Raw genomic sequence first — 25,382 nt, 5'->3', positions numbered from 1 at the left:
TGTTGCATAGGCCAATGATTGGTGCACGCGGGCGTGTCTTAGTCAGAGGGGCGTGGCTAAAAGTATTAGGCTACGGGGGTGGCGCCGCGCGCCTTCAGTCACATCGGAGAGCTGGCTGAGTGAGTGCTGGTTGAAGAGGTGCCTGCCCGCCCCATCCCTTCACTCCGCGCTCGGAGCCGCCCAGCACACGGTGAGTTCTCGACCGGCGCAGGACCCTCGAGCCGGTCACAGGGCGCTGGGAGAAGGCAGAGGCGTCTGGTCATCCCGCCGGCGGAGGGAGAAGGAGCGGATAAGAGGAGGGTGCCCAGGGGGCGTGGGTTCTTGTGAGCCCTGGCGGGCGGGAGGCTGCTGTGATTCTGTGTGTAGAAGGGGGTGGGCAGTGGAAGTACTAATTGGGCGAGGGTACGGGGGGGGTGGGCATGGAAGGTGAAGGGGGGGTGTGCCCATGGCTGGGGGGAGGTGGAAGGTGGACGGGGGGGAACTAGCGGGGCGGTGGGAGTAGGGGAGGGTGACGGGGGGGGGTGCCCTGGTTGGGTGGGCGTGGGGAGAAGACCACCGATTGGGGAAGAGGGGATGCCGATGGAAGTATTGTGGCTTCTTCGGTGCTTTAACCCCCCTCGCCCCCCAATACTAAGATGTGTCTGGAAAATGAGAACGAGGACGCATGGCAGGACTGTCAATGGACACTCCCAAAGAGCCAGCATATCTGGGAATGCTACGCGATAGCTTGTCTGTGCCAGGGAAATTACATAGAATTTTCTAGCATCTCTCTCTTCACAAAGTATTCCAAGCTCTGAATTTAATTTCCTGAAAATGTATATAGTATTTTAAACTGCTCAGGGTCTCTATTTGCACTCAAATTATGACTAAGGGCTACTAGGAGGAGTCCACCTCACCACGGTACTGACTATACCAGGGGTTCTCAAACAGGAGGTTGGGACCCCTCGGGGGTCACGAGGTTATTACATGGGAGTCACGAGTTGTCAGCTTCCACCCCAAACCCCGCTTTGCCTACAGTATTTATAATTGTGTTAAATATATAAAAGTATTTTTAATTTACATGGGTGGTTGTGTTCAGAGGCTTGCTATGTAAAAGGTGTCCCCAGTACAAAAGTTTGAGACCCACTGGGCTCTATAGACTATCAGTTTAAACTGATAAGCTTTAGTTTAGCTGAAAAGCCAAAAAGTGATTCTACAGATTCTCCCTTGGGAAAGAGATCATGATCAGTGAAACTGAAAATGCTCCTAACTATGCTTTCAAACCAGTTACTTCAGCTGAAACAGAGGGAGGAAAGTAGTACTACAGCTGAAAAATTACATCCAATTTACTTCACTGTCTGTATAACGTATGTCACTGGCTGTAGAGCTGATGTCTGCATGCTTTGAGGAGATGTGTTTTGCATTAAGGCTGGGCCAATGTTCTTAAGCTACTAGATAGTGACCATAAAAACCATGCATTGTACAAGACCAAGCCTATTAAACAGACTGACTGTGGGAGTTTTGGGTGGTGGATGCTTCTACTGCCATGTCAAATTATTTTGTGTGTGCGTGTATGCTCCCTAGGTAACCATGTGTGATCGAAAGGCTGTGATCAAGAATGCGGATATGTCTGAAGAGATGCAGCAAGATTCAGTGGAGTGTGCCACTCAGGCCCTGGAGAAATACAACATTGAGAAGGATATTGCAGCTCATATAAAGAAGGTAAATCCCTGTTGTAATAGCCTTTTCCCTCTGTTGCTGGATATGCATGTTTTAGAACCTAGTATGACAGGAGTACTGCCAGAAGAACTCTAGAAGAAAAGAGCTTTACTAAGTGCTCAGCTCAACTGAAGTTGTATACAAAGGCCTTCATTTGCCAAGTAATTTTATGTTGTATAACTCTTCTGAAGACCTGTGTCACACATAACTGTTCCTGGGTTTGGTAACTGTTCTTTTTCTTTCATTTGGTTTTTTTCATATCCTAGCCATATACTTGTTCTAACAGCAGGGGAGCTGTTGGGAGAAGCTGCAGGTGGATGTTGCCAACTGGGCTCAGTTGGGAGAGGAAACTGTAGTTTACTGTTTTTCGTACTTCTGAAGTTTGCTGAATTGGCAGTGCTAATGGAAGATGCTGGCTTGCCATAAGAGTGGGAAGGTTGAACTGAATTGAGACTGAGACTACATTGAGTGGAATAGACTTATAAACAGCAGTCGTTGACAGAGTATAAAACCTAAGTCACCCAAGTGCTCTCCTTAACTGTTTTTTGAGTTCCTTATTGCTAGCAATTTCCAGTGAGAATAGCAAACTTATTTAAAAAAACCCCCACTTCTGCTTGAGATGTAGAAACAAGTACAGATTTTCTTCCCTTTAGAGAATGCACCACTTAAAAATCACTGAAGCAGAAACATCAGTTTAATTTACTACAAAACAATTCTATATCTCATTGTCAAACTTCAGTATAACTTCCCAATGGCTGTGGAGAGGGAGGGGATGTGATGACAGACACATGGAAATAGAAACAATTAGCCAAGAGGCTTAATATAATAATCAGATACAAAACAGCTGGATACCTTTGCTTGTCCCAAAGCTCTAAATTTCATAACTGCTGGGCATAGATTTGTATAAAGCACTTTTTAACAAGTCTGACTCTGGTCATCACATTGGCAAGCAAAACTTGGAGTCAGACTAAAGTGTCTAACTGTAAAATACTACTGATTTGTGAATAAATCTGGTCTATTAAATGAAGTGAGTTCTTTTCTTTTAAGAATAGAGTATTAGGGCTTATTATGGTCTGATCTTCCCCTCTGTGGATCAACTCACTATCTTCATTTCTGATCTTATGAACTAGGATGATGCAAACTAGCACAATGGATTCACTGGAATGCCTCCTAAGCACTCTGCACTTTCATTGTGTGTGCCTGTTTGTGAGATCCTGTGTCACTCCTCCTTCTCCATATGCATTCCCTCTACTGCTTGACTTTGAAAATTCTTTTTGCAGATCACTAGCAAGGGCTTTGCCCTATTGCTGATTGAGAAACCATAGCTTGAAAGCTATTATGCTAAGGATCTATTAGGACTTGGTAGATTCTTGGATGCAAAGAGAGAATGCTTACACCTAGTAAACTGGCTTGATTTCTGCAAGATGTGGCAGGTGGGCAGCTGTAACATTAACCAGGGTACAGTCTGGACTGATGGACAGCTCTGTCCCCTCAATTCCCTAACCTGGGGTGCCTTTTGTAGATGCTGCTTCGCTGTGAGAGCAACCACTCCTGATCTGCTCTCTATCAGCTTCCAGCATGTAAATCACTCCCAGCCATACTGTATGAGTGCTATAGGCAGCCATTCATGAACTACACTGCAGGACAACACCAGCCAACTCCCAGACCCAGACTTTCCCCCAGAAATGTGTGTCATACTGCCCAGCACCCTCTTGGATGGAAAAAAACTTGTATCAAGTCTGTCATTTATTAATAGAAAATGATATGCACAAATCTTGTTATCCCAAATGGAGTTTCCCAAATACTTTAATCCAAACCCACTGGTTTAGGAAAAATAGATTAAGTGACAAGTACGAGTCAGGATTGGTTACATGGAAATAAAAGGTAAAACACAACTACACCTAACTTAAGCTAAGTGAATACAAAGCAAAGGTCTCCCACCACAAGTTCCAGCAGTCTTCCTGGCTGAACCTCTTTGTCAGGATTTTCAGCCCCCAGTCCAGTGGTGCTTCCTTTCATCTTCAGGGGTTGATGCTGTGGGTAGAGAGTGATGATTTGGGATGTCTGCCTTCTTACAGTCCTTTCTCTTCTGCAAGTATCTCCAGCTGATGTAAGGTTTCTGGCCACCTACTACTACCTTATCAAAATATATTCCCCCCAGCACACAGAAGAGTGGCCACTTAATCAGGTTGGTGATCTGTTTGAGCTAGTTGACACCTAGCTGCGGCATTGGCTAGCCTTTTATCTCTGGAGAACTTGTTTGTGACTGCCTTCCAGAACATGTCTTTGGTAATATCGTATGGTGAAATTTTCTTTTACAGTCTTGCCACACCTTTTACCAGGACAATAATTTGAAAACTCATGATTTCCTGATTATACATCGGTGTAGGCAACCTATGGCGTGTGTGCTGAAGGCAGCACATGAGCTGATTTTTTTTTTCAGTGGCACTCACAGTGCCCAGGTCTTGGCCACTGGTCCAGGGGACTCTGCATTTTAATTTAACTTTAAACGAAGGTTTTTAAAATGTTTAAGAAGCTTATTTACTTTACATACAACAATAGTTTAGTTATATATTATAGACTTATAGAAAGAGGCCTTCAACTGTATTACTGGCACACAAAACCTTAAATTAGAGTGAATAAATGAAGACTTGGCACACCACTTCTGAAAGGTTGTCGAACTTTGCCTTACATAATATGCTTTGTACAAAACTTAATAGCCTTATGAAAGGGGTGACTAAGGGTATAAACTATCACAGCAGTAAAATACTATCTGTACTCCTGCAGTTACCTAGTAAGACAGTGACTTCTGCTGTCTCATGATATAATAACCAGCAATTGGGCAATAAAGGTAAGTCAGCGATTCCACCTCTCCCTTATTATCAAAGCTGTGGTCTTAATGCAGAGCAAAGGATATGCTGTTCTTACCCTGCCACACACCTCAGTGTTTGAACATTTAATATAAAGATGTAGGTGAGAATACAGCAGTTCAAAAAATCTGCAACTTTTGTGTGCCTAAAAGGTAGTTCTGCTGTGGTAATATTGTGCATTTTGTTTTGTTTTTTTCTTCCAGGAGTTTGACAAGAAATACAACCCCACTTGGCACTGCATTGTGGGAAGGAACTTTGGCAGCTATGTGACTCATGAGACTAAGCACTTCATCTATTTCTACCTAGGCCAAGTTGCTATTCTTCTCTTCAAATCTGGTTAGAGCACAGACTGTGCTATTCAAACTTGCATCCGGTTCCAGGACTGCACACTAACTCCAAATAGAGACTGAAATCTTAAGCCTTCCCTGGGGAACACACTTTGCTCTTCAAGCCTTTTGTTGTGGTGGTAATGGACAGGGACTGCTCTGTACCAGTTTGTTTTCATTGTTGCTATAAAAAATAGCAAAAAAGTCTTCCTTGTATTTATTTTCTTTCCAAAAACCTGCTTCCCTTTTTAATAAAACTGTTGGATATACTCAACCTTTAAGAGTTTATTCTAATAGTTTTATAGCCATCTCTCCGACTGAGCCCTATATTGATTCTTGTACTAAGCTCTAAATTTGTACTAAGCTCCATGAAAACAGGTGAAGTATTTCATAAAGTAAGTGAATTTTCTCTAACCCAAAACGTGATCTAAAGCTGTTAGTATAGAAAAGTTCACTGCTGGCATAGACAAGTACAACTGCCTTTACTAAAGTTAAGTTGGAGCTGTAATTCCTGTAAGGCTAGCCTACATTTTTCTCCATCTGAAGTTCATATTTTTCTTATTCACTCACTTAAAGCATTTATCAACAGGCAATATCTCCATGTTGTTCTGGTCCAAGGCTGTAAGTGGCTGTACACTTGCCTTCTCTATTTTATAGAACATATTTGTAATATTGTCCAATAGTAAAACAGTGAGTCTTAATCCATTTCTATGTCACTTACAAAAAGTCTCTGACAGAGATTCCATGACGCTAGATACTACATAGATCCTTTAGGGTTGTGCTGGCAGAGACTGCTATAATCTCAGTAAGCAGGACCAGTTCTAAGGATGTGAGGAGCACAAGTAGTTCTTAATGTTCAAGCACTTTCCTAGGGCTGGCACTAACTTTGAGCTGGGAACTATATCCTTTCAAATGCTGACGGTAAAGCCCCAGCTTGCAAAACTTATGGATGTTCACCATCTTCAGTACCAAGAATCCTTAGCCATCATGTTTCTGCTGCTCTACACTTGAAAGTTACAGCAGCTTTTGGAGAAGCTATGCCAGCCTTATCAGGTACCAAGGCAGGAAAAGGTAAGGTAAAAGGGGAGATAGGGTAGTGCTTTTGTTTTAAAAGCCTCCTCATTAGAAGTAGCACTGCAATAATTGTACTGTGAAGGATGATAGTACAATAGCTATTCAATATGCATGAGGCTTTATGATGCTCTTCATTAGTATAGAAATAATGTTCAATTACGTTATGCTTCCATGTTTAACACTTAAGCAAGATTCATAACTGTAGAACAATTAATACTCAATTGAGAATTTTTTTTTGAGGTAGAAGAGTAGAATCTCTCCTTACCTGATCTGATCTAGATTCCAGTTGAGGTAGTTTGACAGACAATAACCTAATCATTTAGAACTCAGGACAAGTGTCCTGCTATAGCAGGAACCACTTAACCTAGTGAATTAGGTGATAGTCCTACAATAGATGATGCACCAAGAGCTGATTAATGTGATTTATCTAAGGGCATATGAAGTCACATTGCATCCAAGCTCCTTTAATAGTAGTATAAAATATCTATATTGATTACCATTTTGCAAGTTACTAGCAGATTACAATAACTTCTGTTATGTATCAAGCCTGCTTATGATTTGTTTCTACCAACTATGCATTCTGGGCTAGACAACTCTGTGGCTATCTTTTCCCTCGGGTACTTACCACATTTCAGTCCTACACTCTCATTCTGGTATAGAAACACAAGTTACAGATTACTAAACCTCCAGGAAGCTAGTAAGAACTGAATTAAACTACACACTTTAAACTTCAGTAAACAAACTACCAGAATGCAGCTCAAATAAAGGGTAAGTAAAGACAGGATAAGATTTTTAATACAATATTTCTAGTTTTTCCACATTCATTACTGCAGATGTTTCCTTGGATCTGGGTAACTTGTCAGTCTTAACAAGATACAGAGGTAAACTAGTGGAAAATTTCTTCAAAGACATGGTATAAGGTGATGGGTAGTGTGTTTCACAATTATAGCACTGTCATGACAGTATAGTTAAAGTGAGGACAGTGAACAGATTCCTTCAAAACTTTATCCCCATCACTGAGGAAATACATTAACAATAACTTACTACTTCTGCAGACAAGTCGTCAGAAATCAGTGAGATTTACCACACAGGTGAAAGATTGATACATAAAATTTAATATGATCTTTAAAATAAATACATAAAAACCCTATGTGTCTCACACATTTGTAATTTTAGGTGTTGCTCACATTTCCATGCCCACCTTGAACTAGAGTCATTAATTACTCCAATACAATATAAGGTGATATCTTGTTTGAAGGCCAGTTGGTCCATGTCTACCTTCAAGCAGTTCTATTACTGTATGGAATATATGCTGTCAAGCTTAGATAAGTCTTAAGTGTAACTTTTGCCATATCCTCACACTGTACTTTAGAAAATATATACTAAAGAAGTCCAATACAAAAGTCACTGTGAGGTTTGCAGAAAGTGGTAATCAGTTGAGAGTGAGCACATACTAGGCATCAAGAAATCACTTGACCCATACTTACAATACCTAATTGGCAGAGGGATTCCAGGTTCTGACCTGGCTGTAAGAACATAATTTCAACTTTTCATAAACCCAAAATCTGAAGCTTTAGATTCTGCAGAGGGACCAAGTCTTCCCCTCCCCTCAGTCAATCTTGGCAGTGAAGTTTTTGGAGTTGCATAGGTTTTAGCTTCTTCAGGGGAAATACCCTTTATCCTTCAAGAGCTTTGCAAAGTAGGAGGGTCACAGTTTGAAACCTGAGTGAATGGCTACAATGCCTGATGATAGATTTCGATATTCCACTTTCAGAAAACCTGCATCTTCAACCATTCCCTTGAACTCATCCTGAAATATAGTAATAAAGAACATAAGAATAGCCACAGTAGGTCAGACCAATGCTCCATCTAGCCCAGTATCTTGTCTTCTGACAAGGGCTGGGGCTAGGTGCTTTGGAAGGAATGAACAGAACACAGCAATTACTGGGTGATCCAGGCCCAGCTTCTGGCCAGGGACACCTAGAGCATAGGGTCGCATACCTAACCATCTTAGCTAATAGTTATTGCTGGACATAAGCTTATGGAGGCTAATTTTTTTTTTAACCCAGTAATAATTTTGGTCTTTACAACATCCCTGGCAATGAGTTCCAAAGGTGGACTGCGTTGTATGAAGTACTTTCTTATGTTTGTTTTAAACCTCCTGCCTATTAATTTTGTTGAGTGATCCCTGGTTCTTGTATTATGTGAAGGGGCAAACAACACTTCCTGATTTACTTTCTCCACACCATTCATGATTGTGTAGACCTCTCTCATATCCCTGTCAGTCATTTTGTGTGGGGGAAGAGGTAACTATGAAATTAGCAGAAGTAAACTAGCATATGCCTTCTTAAAGGCCTAGTCTCTTTACCCATAACCCAGCTGACCCCATGGTGACAATCTACACTAAATGTTCAAGTAGAGCACTTTGTTACCTGGGCTGGAAAACATCGGATGCTTTCCACAAGGTACTGGTAGGATTTCCAATCTCCAGCAATAATCTCACCCAGAACAGGGATAACCTGGAAACTGTACAAGTCATAGAGCCTGTCCAAAGAGACGAATTGCAGATTAACATGCAGACACCAAAATAAAACCACTTAGGACTAACTTTTTCCTAAAGAGGAATTAGTTAGTCTCTGTATATCACCTTTGCTGTGGATTTCTACCGAGTTTGGGTTTAAGTGTGCGATAGTGTTTCAAGGGCTTAGGATTCTTCCACACGTTTTTGTCCCAGCTCAAGAAAAACCCTCATGAGAGAAAAAAAAATTGACATATTCCAACCTGGAAATAAGGGGGTTGTTGACTTGACTAAATTCCAGACACAGAAATCTCCCTCCTGGTTTCAGCACACGATATGCCTCCTGTAGTGCCTGAGAGAGATCAAAAGTGGATGAACACACTGTAGGAAAGCACCCTCCCTATTATAATCTCATGAGGATGTGAAACATGGATGCTCCACCTCCTTGGGTTGGGTACAGTCTAAGCAGAAGAAAGACTGTTCTGGTTAAAGTCACCAAAGTGTCCTGGGATTTTCATAGGGAAAATAAAATATTTAGACTTGGACAATAATACCACCCACCTATCCATTTTGGGCCTAAAACTGTATGTATGCTTTAAATTGGGTAACATTTTCACATAAGTCCCTTTCTGTCTGGCTAAACTCAACCCACTCAGGTCAGAGAAGCTCAATATGGCTGTACTATTATATTTTTAAATCATATCTGTTGCTTTCGGTGAGATTGGCCTACTTTAGGATGGTATTAAACATTAGGTATTGCAGCCTACTAGCAAATATCCAAAGATTCACAATAAGATTTCAAGCTACATCCACCTTCTTCCTGAAGATAGGAGATAACACTACAAAACCAAAGCAAAAAGAAGCGGACATGCAGAAAGTCTTTCATCGGTTGTGTAAACACGTAATTATACTTTAAGGGATTCAAAGCACATCTCAGCACATGGAATATTACATGCAATTACCAGTTTGATCAAAAATATCCTCTCAGAACAGTTATAACCAATCTCAAAATACCAGGTCCCAATTGAAATCGGTGACATTACTTGCTAGAGTGCTTACAAATATTTTCTAATTTTGAAGAAAGGACTACTCAGAGCTTCCCAGAAAAATGTATGCAAGTATTTATACCATGCTTATCTCCATGGTAAAAATCTGAACCCTATGATGCCCCTAGAAGGGCAGGATATTTATTAACCTCAATTTCTTTTCATTCAACCAAACTGTAGGGCTATGTCCCAGTTTCTTTTACACGTGAGAAATTGAAACAGAGGTTCCCTCATACAGGAGTGTTTCTTCTTTTCTTGGTGCCCAGAAAGCCCAGGAGAACTGTATATCCCAAGACATGTTGCCCGTGCTTACCTGGTCAATATGAGTTACATTCCGTATTCCAAAAGCAATTGTGTAAACATCAAACTTGTTGTCATTGAAGGGCAGCTCTTCAGCATTCCCAACCACCCATGACAAGCCTTAAAAAAAAAAAACAACAACAACAAAAACTCACATATATACTAGGAGCTGCTCATCCCAGAAAACTTTCAGAAAGACTAGATCTTCACTCTGTTTTGGCAAAGGTAATACATATATAATTGGGCTGTCAAGTGATTAAAAAAATTAATCGCAATTAATTGCTCTGTTAAACATTAATAGAATACTATTTTAATGAATATTTTTGGATGTTTTTCACATTTTCATATATATTGATTTCAATTACAACACAATACAAAATGTACAGTGCTCACTTTATATTTTTTTGATTACAAGTGTTTGCACTGTAAAAAAACAAAAGAAATACTATTTCTCAATTCATCTAATACAAGCACTGTAATGCAATCCTTTTATCATGAAAGTTGAACTTACAAATGTAGAGTTATGTATAAAAAATAACTGCATTAAAAATAAAACAGTGTAAAACTTTAGAGCCAACAAGTCCACTCAGTCATACTTCATGTTCAGCCAATTGCTCAGACAAACAAGTTTGTTTACATTTGCAGGAGATAATGCTGCCTGCTTCTTGTTTACAATGTCACCTATAAGTGAGAATAGGCATTTGGATTGCACTGTTGTAGCCAGCGTTGCAAAATATTTATGTGTCAGATGCACTAAAGATTCATATGTCCCTTTATGCTTCAACCACCATTCCAGAGGACATGTGTCCATGCTGATGATGGGTTCTGCTCGATAACGATCCATAGCAGTGTAGACCGACACATGTTCATTTTCATCATCTGAGTCAGATGCCACCAGCAGAAGGCTCATTTTCGTTTCTGGTGGTTCAGATTCTGCAATTTCTGCTTTGGAGTGTTCCTCTTTTAAGACTTCTAAAAGCATGCTCCAACACCCCATCCCAATCAGATTTTGTAACCTGATCCTTAAATCTTGGGTCGAATGCTGTAACTATTTTTAGAAATCTCACATTGGTACCTTTTTTGCATTTTGTCAAATCTGCAGTGAAACTGTTCTTAAAACGAACAATATGCTGGGTCATCATCCAAGACTGCTTTAACATAAAATATATGGCAGAATGCAGGTAAAACACAGAGCAGGAGACATACATTTCTCCCACAAGGAGTTCAGTCATTAATTTAATTAACGAGCGTCATCAGGACAGAAGCATGTCATCTGGAATGGTGGCCAAAGCATGAAAGGGCACACGAATGTTTAGGCACATCTGGCACATCAGTGCCGGCTACAAAAGTGCCATGCGAACATTTGTTCTCACTTTCAGGTGCCATTTGTAAATAAGAAGTGGGCAGCATTATCTCCCGTGAATGTAAACAAACTTGTTTCTCTTAGTGATTGGGTGAACAAGTAGGACATAGTGAACTTGTAGGTTCTAAAGTTTTACATTGTTTTGAGTTCAGTTATGTAACAAAAAAAAAAAAATCTACATTTGTAAATTGCACTTTCAGGATAGAGAGATTGCACTATGGTACTTGTATGAGGTAAACTGAAAAATGCTATTTCTTTTATCATTTTTACAGTGCAAGTACTTGTAATAAAAATAATGTAAGGTAAGTACTGCACACTTTCTATTCTGTGTTTTAATTGAAATCATTATATTTGAAAATGTAGAAAAACATCCAGAATATATAATTCTATTATTTACCAGCGCGATTAAAACTGCAATTAATCGCGATTAATTTTTTTGAGTTAATTGTGTGAGTTAACTGTGATTAATCAGCAGCCCTAATATATAATTTTTAAATCATACTGTGATTCTTCTTTTTGTTAGGGAGGACACCTCAAGTTTATTCCTGCTACCCTTCAAGGTCCTGCATCATGGCAATTCCCCATCAGACAAGGAAGAAGGCCAACAAACTTGTTCCTAAATCAAAGACTTCCTCCTCCGCACTGGAGCTAGGCATGCAGTACCCACAGTACTTCAGATTGGGGGAATGAGACGGAACCTACATCTTTAGCATGGCAGAAGAGAGCAACAGCTATTTGGCTGCCCCTATATATTTTAGTGTAAGGATTCCCTTCCGCAACATTCTCACTATTACAATCACTCGTGGGGATAGTTTTTGCAATGAGTTGTACAAAGTCCACAAAACACTGAAAATGTACGCATTTGTTTTGATGTCAGAATGAGTTTCATGACAGAAAGTAAATTGTGGTCATGAATTCTATATGACTACAGAAGGAAGAATCATAGGGTGGAATTAAATAACCTTGGAGTCATATACATTTTTTAAAAATAGATTAATACTGGTAGGAGCAAATGTCCTGTTCCATCCACGGATGGGAGTTCCCACGCTTTACATGGATTTTATGACATGCAGACATTTCATAAAAAGTTGCCCCAAAACAACATTTCTTTGTTTGAACACATTGGTTATTGTCTCTCTATTTATCAGCACTGGAGAGTAACAAAAGATTATTATAGTAACAAAGAAGATGATGGGTGACACAGGGGTAAGCAACCTATGGCACATGTGCTGAAGGCGGCACGCGAGCTGATTTTCAGTGGCACTCACATTGCCCAGGTCCTGGCCACCACTCTGGGAGGCTCTGCATTTTAATTTAATTTTAAATGAAGCTTCTTAAACATTTTGAAAACCTTATTTACTTTACATGCAACTATAGTTTAGTTATATATTATAGGCTTATAGAAAGAGACCTTCTAAAACGTTAAAATGTATTACTGGCACATGAAACCTTAATCAGAGTGAATCAATGAAGACTCGGCACACCACTTCTGAAAGGTTGCCGACCCCCAGGCTACAACCAGAGGCCAGAAAGCCAGTGTTTGACCTTTGAGCTCCCCCTTCTGGAAAAAGGCATGAAGTCAGGGTAAGTGAGAAGAAATCAAGAAGCTGAAACTGATACTAGAGAACAGGCATTTGAAAGCAAAATGATCTTATCTAGTTTCTAAGTCACACACTAGCCTAGATGACCAAGTTACTTCTATGAGAAATCATTAGCTTACTAAAGCAACTACTAAGGCGAGGGTGAGGTGTGGGGCAGGAAATCACAGACATTATTAAAGTCATTCAGTGTTTCATCAACACAATACAAAACGAGCCCTCTACAGGATTCCTTTACATCATTTTACCTACATAGAGCACATTTTCTTCTCCAGCTTAAAAAAGAAGAAACATTAATTATCTTTTGGTGTTCACCAATATGTGCAATTCTTTTGAATAAGCCTGGGAGGAAAAATATTTTTACCTTGCTAATTTTTTCTCTGCTTGAAAAACATTGATCTGTTTCCCCAACAGTTATTTCTCTATGCACTACTTGCACCAATGAGGTAATCAGGAATGCAGAGAGAGCTGGGTGTAGTAATTGGTTTGGGGTATGTAAGACTAAAAATTGTAACTGCTCCCCCAAAAGTTCATCAAGAGGAAATGAGGGAGCTGAAATTCTGTTCACGTTTTCAACCAAGTTTTAAAAGTTTCAAAAGGTACATCAAATGTTGAGACTGACTGTATTTTCCAGCTACTGTTCATAAATCTTCAGTTTACTTTGAAACAAGGACTGGTATTAAACAGTGTTTTAAAACCAATTTAAAACAAAGTTTTACATAAAATATACCACATTTAAATACATATAGTAAATCTTATTTAAGGAATGTTTCTGTAATTGAAGTGGGAGAGGGGAAACAACTATTCTATGAATACTGTGCATCAAGCACAAATTTATTACTTACTTCTTAAATTAATCCTGATTGAAAGGACCAATGTGGTCCCCAAAAGGATTTCTAGAGATCACTGACTGAATTACCCCATTGACCTGCAAACTAAATATTTAAATATGACTCAGATTCCAAAAGCACTATAACCTACTCTCTATTGGAGGTATCATCTCTATATAAGTTCCCCCCCTCCTTTGGGCTCATGACATTTTTATTCGCTGCTTTGATTTTTAAAGTATTGCTTATGAGATCTGTGGTGTAGTTAGATTTTTAAGGCCAAACTATCCTATTTTGTACCTATGCAGCTTGACTAAACTCAGTGGAATTGCACTGGTGTAACAGAGCAGTATTTTGCTCACTGGATGATTTTGAAGGAGAATCAAACACTTGGCTTCAGATTAATACTCAGACTCATATTTTCAAAGAGATACAAGTGTTAAAAAGACTCACTGTGCCTCTATAGGGGGTATAACTCACAGTTGCAGAATTGTCATGACAATTGCCCAGCTCATGTACATCATCTTACTTACCCACTCTTTCCTTACTGTTGAGGATAAAGAACCTACACCTGATATTTGTCCATCAGAACAGTTAGTGCTCCTGGCAAATAAGCAAGTAGAATTTTGGACTATCGCTAGATAAGGATTTTTTTTTTTTGTCACAGGCCTGGTCTACCCTACGCGTTTATACCGACTTTAGCAGAGTTAAACCGATTTAACCCTGCAACCGTCCACACAACAAGGCCCTTTATATCGATATAAAGGGCTCTTAAAACTGGTTTCTGTACTCCTCCCCGATGAAGGGAGTAGCGCTGAAATCGGTATTGGCATGTCGGATTAGGGTTAGTGTGGCCACAAATCAACGGTATTGGCCCCTGGGCGGTATCCCATGGTGCACCATTGTGACCGCTCTGAAAAGCAATCTGAACTCGGATGCACTGGGCAGGTAGACAGGAAAAATGCCCGCGAACTTTTGAATTTCATTTCCAGTTTGGGCAACGTGGAGAGCTCACCAGCACAGTAACAATGCAGTCTCCTGAGAATCGAAAAAGAGCTCCAGCATGGACCGCAAAGGAGGTACTGGATCTGATCACTGTATGGGGAGAGGATTCTGTGCTAACAAGAACTCCATTCCAAAAGATGAAATGAAAAAACATTTGAAAAAATTTCCAAGGCCATCATGACCAAGAGGCCACACCAGGGACTCAGTACAGTGCCGTGTGAAAGTTAAGGAGCTCAGACAAGCTACCAGAAAAACAAAGAAGCAAACGGAAGGTCCGAGGCAGGGCCGAAAACATGCTGCTTCTACGCTGAGCTGCCTGCAATTCTCGGGGGGTCCGCCACCACTACCCCACCCCTGTCCGTGGATTCCGAGGTGGGGTGGTAATCTCAGCCATGGCTGAGGATTCTGCGACGGGGAAGAATACGAGGAGGAATAGGACGATGAGCTTGCATAGAGCACACAGCACTCCGTTCTCCCCAACAGCCAGGAGCTTTTTCTCACCCTGATGATTACACTCCAGCTCTCCCAAGCCACTATCCCACACAATGAAGCCATGGAAGGGACCTCTGGTGAGTGTACCTTGTAAATATAAAACATGGTTTAAAAGCACGAGTTTTTTAATGATTAATTTCCCTGAGGACTTGGGATGCATTTGCGGCCATACAATTACTGGAAAGTCTTTAACATGTCTGGGCAGAAATCCTCCAGGGACATCTCCATGAAGCTCTCTTGGAGGTACTCCAAAGCCTTTGCAGAGTTTCTGGCAAGGGCAGCCTTATTCCGTCCTCCATGTAGACACTTGACCACGCCATGCATAGCAAGTAATCTGGTATCATTGCATGACAAAGCCTAGCCCCGTATGTCCCGGTTGTTTGCTGGCATGAAGCAACATCCATTCTTATCCGCTGTGTTATCCTCAGGAGAGGAATTATTCATGGTAACCTGGTTGAAATTCTGAATTTAATTAAGGGACAGAGATGGCCATTTCTACTGGGCTGTTTGCCTGCTGCTTAAAAGAAATCCTTCCTTGCAGGTAGCCAAGCAGGGGGAGGGGGCGATGATGGCGCTGAGCTTTTCACGTTTGGCCTAGCAGGGATCTTCCCTGCTACCAGCCACGCAGTGGGAAGGGAGGGGGGTGTTAGCAGGATCTTCCATGATATTGAGAGCCACGTGGTAGGAGAGGAGGTAAAGCGATCATCTCCAGAGAATTGGAGGGGGTGTTTCTGCTGCTGCATGTTAACAGGAAAGGAGCAGCACTGAACGGGCTTTGCTTGCTATTTGGTAAAGGAGGGCGTGGATATATGAAAGCTGCAGAGACAATGGCTTACCATGCTGCATGCAAGCCGAATTTTGCTGCCCGGATCTGCGTCTGTAGATCTCTAATAACAGAGCCACAGCACTCAATATTAAGATGCAAATGCGACCTTGTAGTCAAATCACATGTGTATGTAAGGTGAATGTGTTGTGTTCTGTAAATGTATCTTTTAATAACTCTCTCCTTTTTCCCCTCCCTCATGCAGCTGCAAATTTTCAAGCCTCCCTACTTCCATCCCGAAGGCTATCTCAAGATAAGGCAGCAGAAAAAAAAGACGCAAGACAAAATGTTCTCGGAAACATGGAAGGACCCGCAATGAAAGAGCTCATCTGAATGAGGGGAAGGACGTGGTATCAAATTAAGGAAAGATTCCAGTGAACGTGAGGACAGGAGGACGCTCAAGATGAGAGGTGCGGCAGGAAGATCAGTGGTGGTGGGATGCAACTCTGGCGGTGCTGCGTGCATAAACTGACATGCTCCGGCGTCTGGTGGACTTCAGGAACAGTAGCAGGATCACAGAGTGCCACTGCAGCCCTGTAAACCACCCTCATCATTTCACATCTCCCTCACCCAGACGTGTAAGAACGCGTAGGGGGAGGCTCTCGTCACCCGCCCACTCCAACCCGTGGAAGCCCACCAAAAGGCTGTCATTACTTTGACATTTTTTTGTGCCTTTTCTTCCCTCCTAATCCTCCCAAACCACACCCGGATACCTTGTCAGTTTCTCTCCCTCTTTATTAATGAATTAATAAGGAATACTGATTTAAACAATAGTGACTTATTCCTTAAGCAAGCTGTAATTAAGGGGGAGGTGGTTGTTATCAGGGAATGAGTCAATCAAGGGGGGGTCATCAAGGGAAACAAACACAGCAGTCACACCGTACCCTGGCCCATGATGAAACTCGTTTTAAAGCTCTCTGATGCGCACTGCTTCGTAGTGTGCTCTTCCAATCGCCCTGGTGTCGTGACTGTGCATAATCAGCGGCAGGTCGATTTGCCACAGCCTCTCACCCGCCTCATAAGAGTCTCCCGCCTTACATACTCACAGCATTGTTGGAGACACAGCAGCAGCAATAACAAGGGGACATTGTTTGGCTGAGGTCTGACGAGTCAGTAATGTGCGCCAGCGCGCCTTTAAACAGCAAATCGCACATTCTACACCATTCTGCACTTGCTCAGCCTGTTAGTTAAACAGCTCTTGACTACTGGTCCAGGCTGCCTGTGTTATGGCTTCATGAGCATGGCATCAAGGGGTAGGCTGGGTCCCCCAGGTAACTACAGGCATTTCAACATCCCCAACTGTTATTTTCTGGTCTGGAAGTAATCCCTTGCTGCAGCCGTTAAACAGAGTAGTGTTCCTGAAGGCGCGAGCGTCATGACCCTTCCTGGCCATCCCACGTAAATGTTGGTGAAACGTCCCTTGTGATCCACCAGTGCTTGCAGCACCACTGAAAAGTACCCTTTGCGGTTACGTACGGTGCTCTGGTGCTCCGGTGCCAAGACAGGAGATATGGGTCCATCTATCCCCCACCACAGTTAGGGAATTCCATGCATGCAAAAGCCATCCACTGTGACTGCACGTTTCCAGAGTCACAACCTTTCATAGCAGCAGCTAATGATGCTTTGCTACTTGCATCACAGCAGCCCCACAGTAGATTTTCCCACTCAACGAATTCCCGACTTGACTGGTAGCGTCGTTCTGGTTTTGCGAAATCATTACCACGAGTGTTTATATGCCACGTCCATCTGGTAGCTGTCTGGCATTGCAAGCTTCCAGAGGGTTATTGCCACTCGCTTCTCAGCTGTGAGGGCTGCTCTCTTCTTGGTATTGTGGCGTTTCAGGGCAGGGGAAAGCAAGTCACAAGGTTCCATGAAAGTGCCCTTATGCATGCGAACGTTTCACAGCCACTGGGAATCGTCCCAAATCTGCAAAACTATGCGGTCTCACCAGTCTGTGCTTGTTTCCCGGGCCCAAAATCGGCGTTCAATGGCTAGAACCTGCCCCATTACCAGCAGGATCTCCAAAGCGCAGGGGCCCGCAGTTTGAGAGAATTCTGTGTCCATGTCCCCACCACTCTCGTCACAGTGCTGCCATAGCTGCCTCCTCCTCGCCTGGTTTTGCAGGTCCTGGTTCAGCACAGACTCCACGAGAATGCGTGAGGTGTTTACAATGTCCATGATTGCTGTCTTGAGCTCAGCAGGGTCCATGCCTGCTGTGCTATGGTGTTTGCACAGTTCACCCAGGAAAAAAGGAAAAGGTTGTCTGCTGCTTTCACGGAGGGAGGGGTGAGGCTGTACCCAGAACCACCCGCGACAATGTTTTTTGCCCCATCAGGCACTGGGATCTCAACGCAGAATTCCAAGGGCAGGGGAGACCGTAGGAACTATGGGATAGCTACCCACACTGCAATGCTCTGGAAATCGACACCAGCTCGGTACATGGACGCACACCGCTGAATTAATGTGCTTAGTGTGGCCGCATCCACTCGACTTTATACAAACTGTTTTACAAAACTGGTTTCTGTAAAATCGGTATAATCCCGTACTGTAGACATACCCTAAGTTTCTATCACTCAGAGACCTACTATAGAAGTGATATAATGCAGGACTTACCTTCAGAGTAGCCAAGATGTTGTGCTTTCTGCTTTCCAACCTTTAGCATTTCCTTATTAATGTCACAGACCACCACTTGGGAACCTCCTGGCAATTTAAGTTCCTCTTCCTGGTAACTCTTAGAGATTTCCTCCCATGATAAATTCTGATGGGATTTCAGTTTCTGTTTGATCTGGTGCTCCCACTGGGAACGAACATAATTGATAAACCGAAAGGCGATGTCACCTGTATTAGTTTTGAAAGGGAGATGCAAAATAGGAATATTTTCTGACATTATAAAAATTAAATATTCAACAGGAAGTTAGGACTTTTAATATTTAGGTAAACTGGAACTAACATGCTCCCTAGCTTCATTTTTTTAGATGAAACATTAACAAGTCACTTTCCCCCATTACTTTTAGTTGAAACAGAGTTTCTATAAGCGTAAGGGGTGGCTGCTAGATCCCTAGACAGACTAGATAGCCTTGCTGGTGATGCAGATGCCTGGCCAGGCTCCGGAGTTTTGCTGCCCTGCATGGACCTACGCTGCTCTCTGGACTTTCCCATTCCCATACAGGATGTCAGGGAATGCCCTCTTCTGGTGTGCTTCCCCTGCTTCTTAGCAGGTACCGGGGATTGGGACTGGTGCCAAGAGGCCAGTGGCACACTTAGCACCCATGCTGCTGTGCTCGCTGCAGAGTCTGATCTCGGGGGCCGACTTCACGAGGAGCGCTTATGTCCCGCTACTTTTTAGTCCTTGGCTGGAAGCTCTTGCAGATGTGACACATCACTAACAGGGGCTTCTCCCAAATACTTCAAGCAACTTTGATAAGGGTAGTTGATCTGCATAGGCTTTTTACAGCAATTACAAGGCTTGAAGCCCAGGTCAGGGCATGCCTTGTCCCTGAGGTAAGTCCTAGAGGGGACTATCTAACTTATGTACAATACTATTTGCTAGTCATTAAGGGACCAAATAAACTACTTATCTAGAACTATTTACACAATGTGATAGTGGGAAGGGGGGTGGGGGGGAGAAGGGTAAAGAAAACACTTCCAGCACTGTCACTGGCAGTAAGAAGGAACTGAGGGAGGGGGCCAGTGGCGCCCTTATACTGGCAAATATGCATGCCACTCCTGAGGGCACCAGAGCCGGTCCTTATGGATACCACTGTGGGAAAAACTTCCCGCACTGGTGCATGTGGTGAGAGCACACACCTAACCTGGAATGGACATGAGCAACACATCTCAAAGAACAACAGTTACAAAAGGTAACTAACCGTTTTTTCTATAAGTGTAATACTCTGCACTTCTCGAGCAGCTTTATCCAAGGATCTCAAGTGCTTCAAAACATTAGAAAACTAAGGGTATGTCTTCACTACCAACATTAAAGTGCTGCTGCAGCAGCGCTTTAACATGGCTGAGTAGTTGTGGCACCAGCACTGTAAAAAAGCCAACCTCATGAAGGGAGTAGCTCCCAGCGCCGGTGTACTATCTACACTGCCACTTTACAGCGCTGAAACTTGAATCGCTCAGGGGTGTGTTTTTTCATACCTACCCCTGAGCAAGTAAGTTTCAGCGTTGTTAAGTAGCAGTGTAGACAAGGCCTAAGACTCAACCCTGCCCCTTGAAGAGTAGAAGTTATCGTCATTCTCCAGATAGGGAAACTGAGGGACAGAGCAGTTAATTACTTGCTTAAGGTCATAGCGTGTGTGTGGCAGAATAAAGACTACAACCCAGTATTCCCAACGTTAGGCCCTTATTTAGCCAGCAGACCAGTGGTCCCCAAACTTTTTATGTTGTGTCCCTGCTTACTCGTAATCTGTTCGCCCCCCCCGGAGGACTGAAGCTACAGCTGGGAGCCAAAGCTTGGACTGGGGCCAGGGCACAGCAGGCCTGGGTGGTCTTCCCTTCCTGCCGAGCCCCCTCGCCCCCTCACAAATGTTTCTCCATGCCTCCCTAGGGGGCACGCCCCACAGTTTGGAGACCACTGCACTACATAGTGTTCTCTGGAAAGTCATGTTGTACTAAGTGCAGCTATGATTTCTATTGTCTATACTGTACTTATTTTCCATTTTAATCTATAGGTAGATGAATTTCTGCTCTCCATTAAGGAATCATTACTCCAGCAAACAGTATTGCTTAATAATAGTACTAGAAATAAAATGGAGTGCACCTGTCCCTCCAGCAACATCTAGTAGCTGAGTTCCTGGGTAAGGGTTCATTTGATGCAGCAGGATATCCTTCCAGAGCCGATGAATCCCCAGAGTCATTGAATCATTCATTATATCATATTTCTTAGCCACGCTTTCAAATACATGGTAAACTGAAATAAAATTACATTATAATGCAGTACATGTCACTTCGAGGTAGCAGGGGATAGCATGCCACTTAAGTTCACTTCTATGTATTCACTGTCCTCTTCCTATGTCTATAGTAACATATAGCCCTGTAAAGTCTCAGGCAAGAATCCTATTTTTTTAATTTCATTAGTTAGATTATCATACTTCACAAAGTTTATATTTTGTTACATGCATTTACTTTCAACACATTCCTACATTTCACCACATTCCCAATCTAGGAAAGACCATGTGAACGCAGTGTAATTTGTTTTAAAAGTTATTTATAGATGGATTACCTGAAAGCATCCAGATAAGCATCAACTTGCTAGGAAATTCTCATCCCTCAGACAGCTAATCCCTGAGCTACAGAATGCACCCATTTATTATAGGGGTAAATAAGCTATTATTTCTATTAGGGTAACTCTAACAACTTCCAACCAAAATCAGAGATCTGTTGTGCAAAGCAGCGTTCAGGTACAGAGCAAAAAACACTCCCTAGCACAGAGTTCTCATTATAAATGACCAGACATAGGGAGAAGAATATATGGAGAGAGCAAGTGACTTGCCTAGGAGGAGAAGGGGTGTGTGTGTGTGTGTGTGTGTGTGTCTTTCTTTCTTCTCGGTCCATTTTGTTTCACAACAACTGGACCGCACTGCCTCCTACACTACACCAGTCACTGGGGTGTTTAACGGTCCAGCAGTCTCTTCCCCTCTCCCCCTCCCCAATCTCCCGCTAGACCCCCGGCCAAGTCGCCTCGCCTCGCCTTGCGCCTACCCCGCCCTCACCTTTCTCCCCTTTCTCCGTCTCCGACACTTTCTGGAATCCGAAGTGCGTCTCCCCCTCCGCGACAAGGCACCGCGCGCCACTGAAGAGCCCCCGACCTACAGACAGCAACTTCCTGTGGCGGCGGCTGTGCAGAGCCCTATAGACAACCGCGCCAATAGAGGCGGCCATCCTCCATAACGGCGTGAACTTCGCACTCGCAGAACGCGTCTCCGAGTCACGTGACGCTTCAGGCCCCGCCAATGGGAAGCCCGCCTAGAGAGGAGTAAATAAAGCACGTGATTCTCACTGGCCCGACGGCAGAGAGGGCGGGTTTTATTATGTAAACTAGGCCCGGGGAACGTGGTGCTGGGGCTAGAGGCTCGGGGTTACCGAGGGAACAGGGGCCTGGTATGTCTGGTGCTAGTGGCTCGTTCGCCTCCTGCCCAGAGAAATGGCCTTATGCAGCGCGACTCCGGATTTACCGCCCTCGCGTCTGCCCTGTGACACCGCACCGCAAACGCACCGCCTTTCGCGTCTCTCTCCCCCCCCAGCTCCGCACTGCAACCCCCGATCTTCCGCTTCGCGTGTGCGCTGTGACACCGCACCGCAAACCCACCGCCTTTCGCGTCTCTCTCCCCCCGGCTCCTGAAATCAACATCATGCTCTCAGTTCTAATCTAAGTGCGGAGTCCACAACCCTCATTCAGTTGCCTAGCCCCATCCACATCAGTGAACCAAGCAGGTGAGTAAGAGCTGCACAATAAATATAGGCAAAGTGGCATTTAGGCTACTACTTTCCAATAGCTCACAAAGAACCTCTAGCAGGTTACAAGTGTTAGTTTAGTTGGTCTCATTTAAGGCTGATTTTTTTCAAACATGGACATTTGTATCAATGTATAGAACCATAATATGCATGGTTATAAAGACCCAGATCTATGAATGTTTTTAGGAACCAAACTCCTATTGATTTCAATGCAAGTTATGCAGCAAAATACCTTTGAGGATCTGGCCCATAGTCATGTTCACATGTAAGTCAAACAACTTTATAAACTAGTTTAACCACAACTGCTTTTAAAACACGTTTGAACATGACTGAAAGCCTTGCCTAAGCAGAAACAAAGAGCGAGCCATTCCCCATTACTGCATTTAACATTTAATTATGTCATTACAAATTTCAGGTACATGAGTGTGTGGGTTATTACTCCATTGTGGTCTGATCTGTTTATTGACATTTTTTTTTAGGTACTGAAGTTTGTTTAGCTTAGAACAGAAAATATAAAATTCCCAAAGCTTTGTACATTATTATTTAGATTGTGGTAGCACCCAAAATAATGTGTTACACACTTCCCCAAACCAGAAAAAGACACATCCCTGTCTTAACATATATCCAGTCCAAGGACTCTGATCCTACAAGTTGTTCCATATTGACTCAGGGATCCACTTGTGTAGAACAACTTACAGGATTACAACCTAAAAAGATAGACAAAGGGATACATTTTATAAGACCAAGATCCAATTCTGCAATTCATTTTGCATGGCCCTTTCCCTTTGACTTTTTGATTTTGGAGCCCCTTTAACTTCACTGAGGCTCAATGAGCGTGAACAGCTCTGCCTATCCAGAAAATTGTAGGCTCAGGGCCCTAGTGAGCAGTGTTCACAACTGATTCCAGTTTACTTCTTATCAACCCCTTCTCTTAAATGAGTAGTTCACTCATGAAATAAATAACTTGATGATTTAGCTAAGTTTACATGGCTTTGCAGAAGTAATGGGTCTTGTCATAACATAAGAACGAGGGGACACCAAATGAAATTAATAGGCTGCAGGTTTAAAACAAACAAAAGGAAGTATTTTTTCACACAACGCACAGTAAGTCTGTGGTTAATGGTTGATGATTACTTGTTCTGTTCATTCCCTCTGAGGCAGATGACATTGGCCACTGTTGGAAGACAGGATACTGGGCTAGACGGACCTTTGGTCTGACCCAGTATGGCTGTTCTTATGTTCAGGAATAATTTAAAAAAGAGAATGGTGGCTTTGTGGAGAAGCCTGAGGAGGGCATTCCATGAATATGAGGCAATGTGGAAGAAAGTGAAGAGACTTGAGGGAGAAGCAGATAACCAGACATGAAGGTTAAAACTGATTTCTTCATAAATATGAAGATGAGATACTGAAGTACAAATAAAAAACAACGAGGCGAACTTGTGGCACCTTAGATACTAACACATTTATTTGGGCATAATCTTTCATTGGCTAAAAATCCACTTCATCAGATGCATGCAGTGGAAACTATAGTAGGAAGATATATATATATACAGACAACATGAAAAAATAGGGGTTGCCATACCAACTCTAACAAGACTAACCAAGTAAGATGGGGTATTATCAGCAGGAGAAAATTTGTTTTAATTAATTTGCACACTGGACACCATTAAATTAGGCTTGAGTAAAGACTGGGAGTGGATGGGTCATTGCACAAACTAAAAACTGTTTCCTCATGCTAATTTTTCTCCTACTGTTACTCACACCTTCTTGTCAACTGTTTGAAATGGGCCATCCTGATTATCACTACACTTTTTTTTTCTCCTGCTGATAACAGCCCACCTTAATTGTTTAGTCTTGTTAGAGTTGGTATGGCAACCCCCATTTCTTCGTCTTCTCTGTGTGTGTGTGTGTGTATCTATTTCTATAGCTATCTATATATATCTTCCTACTGTATTTTCCACTCCTTGCATCTGATGAAATGAGTTTTAGCCCACGAAAGCTTATGTCCAAATAAATTTATTAGTCTCTAAGGTGCCACAAGTACTCCTTGTTCTTTTTGCTGATACAGACTAACACGGCTAGCACTCTAAAGTACAAATCTACTTCTTCCTCTGGACCTCCTTGACTGTGACCAGACACATTAACCTTCTAAATAAAGATAATGTTGTACTAAGTTTGTTTTATCTTTCTAAGCATCTAGATAGCTAGTGGTACATTTCTGATGGATTCATCACCTTAGTATTTAGGCTTCCACCTCTCGGTCAACAGACCATCTAGAGAATTTGTTGATCCATATAAAACTTTTCATACTTTTTTTGGGTAGAATTAACATGCTAAAATGAAGCAGAGGTTCTTCTGGATTCCAAGAAATGTGGGATAGTAGCTGACACTCCCCAGCCCTCAGGGTTATGGGGCGTGTTGCCTCAGATTTATGAGATACTGGATCCTGCAAGGGAGGCAGCATTTTATGGAGACTCTATCATGACCTGCAATCCTGCATACATAACCCATTAGCAAGATGGAAACAACTACAGCCTGTATTGATATTTTGCTTTATACCTTGATTTTCCATCCAGTTTTAAAATACTAGTACAGGCATATGAATTGGAAAAGGGGGTGAACAGTGAGGGGACAAAATTTGCAGATGACATAAAATTATTTTGCGATGTCCAGTGAGGACTATGAGGAATGGTAGAAAGCCCTAAAGAAGCTAGGTGAAAGGGCAACATGATGACAGATGAAATTAACATTGATAAATGTAAAATAATGAACATTGGAGGGAAAAATTGGAACTATCTCTACACCTTAAAAGGGTTTAAATTAAATGGATCAGGTCAGGAAAAGGATCAGGGTATTGGTGTGGGCAGTTCAACAGAGATCTCTGGTCAATGTATAGCTGCGGTAAAAAATGCGAACACAATGTTAGGATGTATAAGGAATGAGACAGAGAATGATACAGAAAGTATTATAATGTCATTGTATA

General features: G+C 42.4%; 2 protein-coding genes across 2 annotated transcripts; one reads left to right on the top strand and one right to left on the bottom strand.

Moving 5' to 3' along the window:
- Positions 1 to 82: 82 nt before the first annotated feature.
- DYNLL1 (dynein light chain LC8-type 1) lies at positions 83 to 5,168 on the top strand. The gene is made up of 3 exons (XM_032773693.2): positions 83 to 190; positions 1,564 to 1,701; positions 4,772 to 5,168. The coding sequence occupies exons 2-3, from the start codon at positions 1,570 to 1,572 to the stop codon at positions 4,907 to 4,909; spliced, it is 270 nt and encodes an 89-aa protein (XP_032629584.1). The 5' UTR covers positions 83 to 190; positions 1,564 to 1,569; the 3' UTR covers positions 4,910 to 5,168.
- Positions 5,169 to 7,060: 1,892 nt separating this feature from the next.
- COQ5 (coenzyme Q5, methyltransferase) lies at positions 7,061 to 21,913 on the bottom strand. Its single transcript, XM_032773687.1, has 7 exons — positions 21,658 to 21,913; positions 20,706 to 20,855; positions 18,554 to 18,778; positions 9,846 to 9,952; positions 8,750 to 8,838; positions 8,401 to 8,512; positions 7,061 to 7,778 (listed from the first exon to the last, which is right to left on the bottom strand). The coding sequence occupies exons 1-7, from the start codon at positions 21,824 to 21,826 to the stop codon at positions 7,677 to 7,679; spliced, it is 954 nt and encodes a 317-aa protein (XP_032629578.1). The 5' UTR covers positions 21,827 to 21,913; the 3' UTR covers positions 7,061 to 7,676.
- Positions 21,914 to 25,382: the final 3,469 nt, after the last annotated feature.

This window comes from Chelonoidis abingdonii, chromosome 22 (assembly GCF_003597395.2).
Source record: "Chelonoidis abingdonii isolate Lonesome George chromosome 22, CheloAbing_2.0, whole genome shotgun sequence".
NCBI classification, from domain to species: Eukaryota; Metazoa; Chordata; order Testudines; family Testudinidae; genus Chelonoidis; species Chelonoidis abingdonii.
The sequence above is the reverse complement of the archived record's forward strand: the minus strand, read 5'-3'. Positions and strand labels throughout refer to the sequence as shown.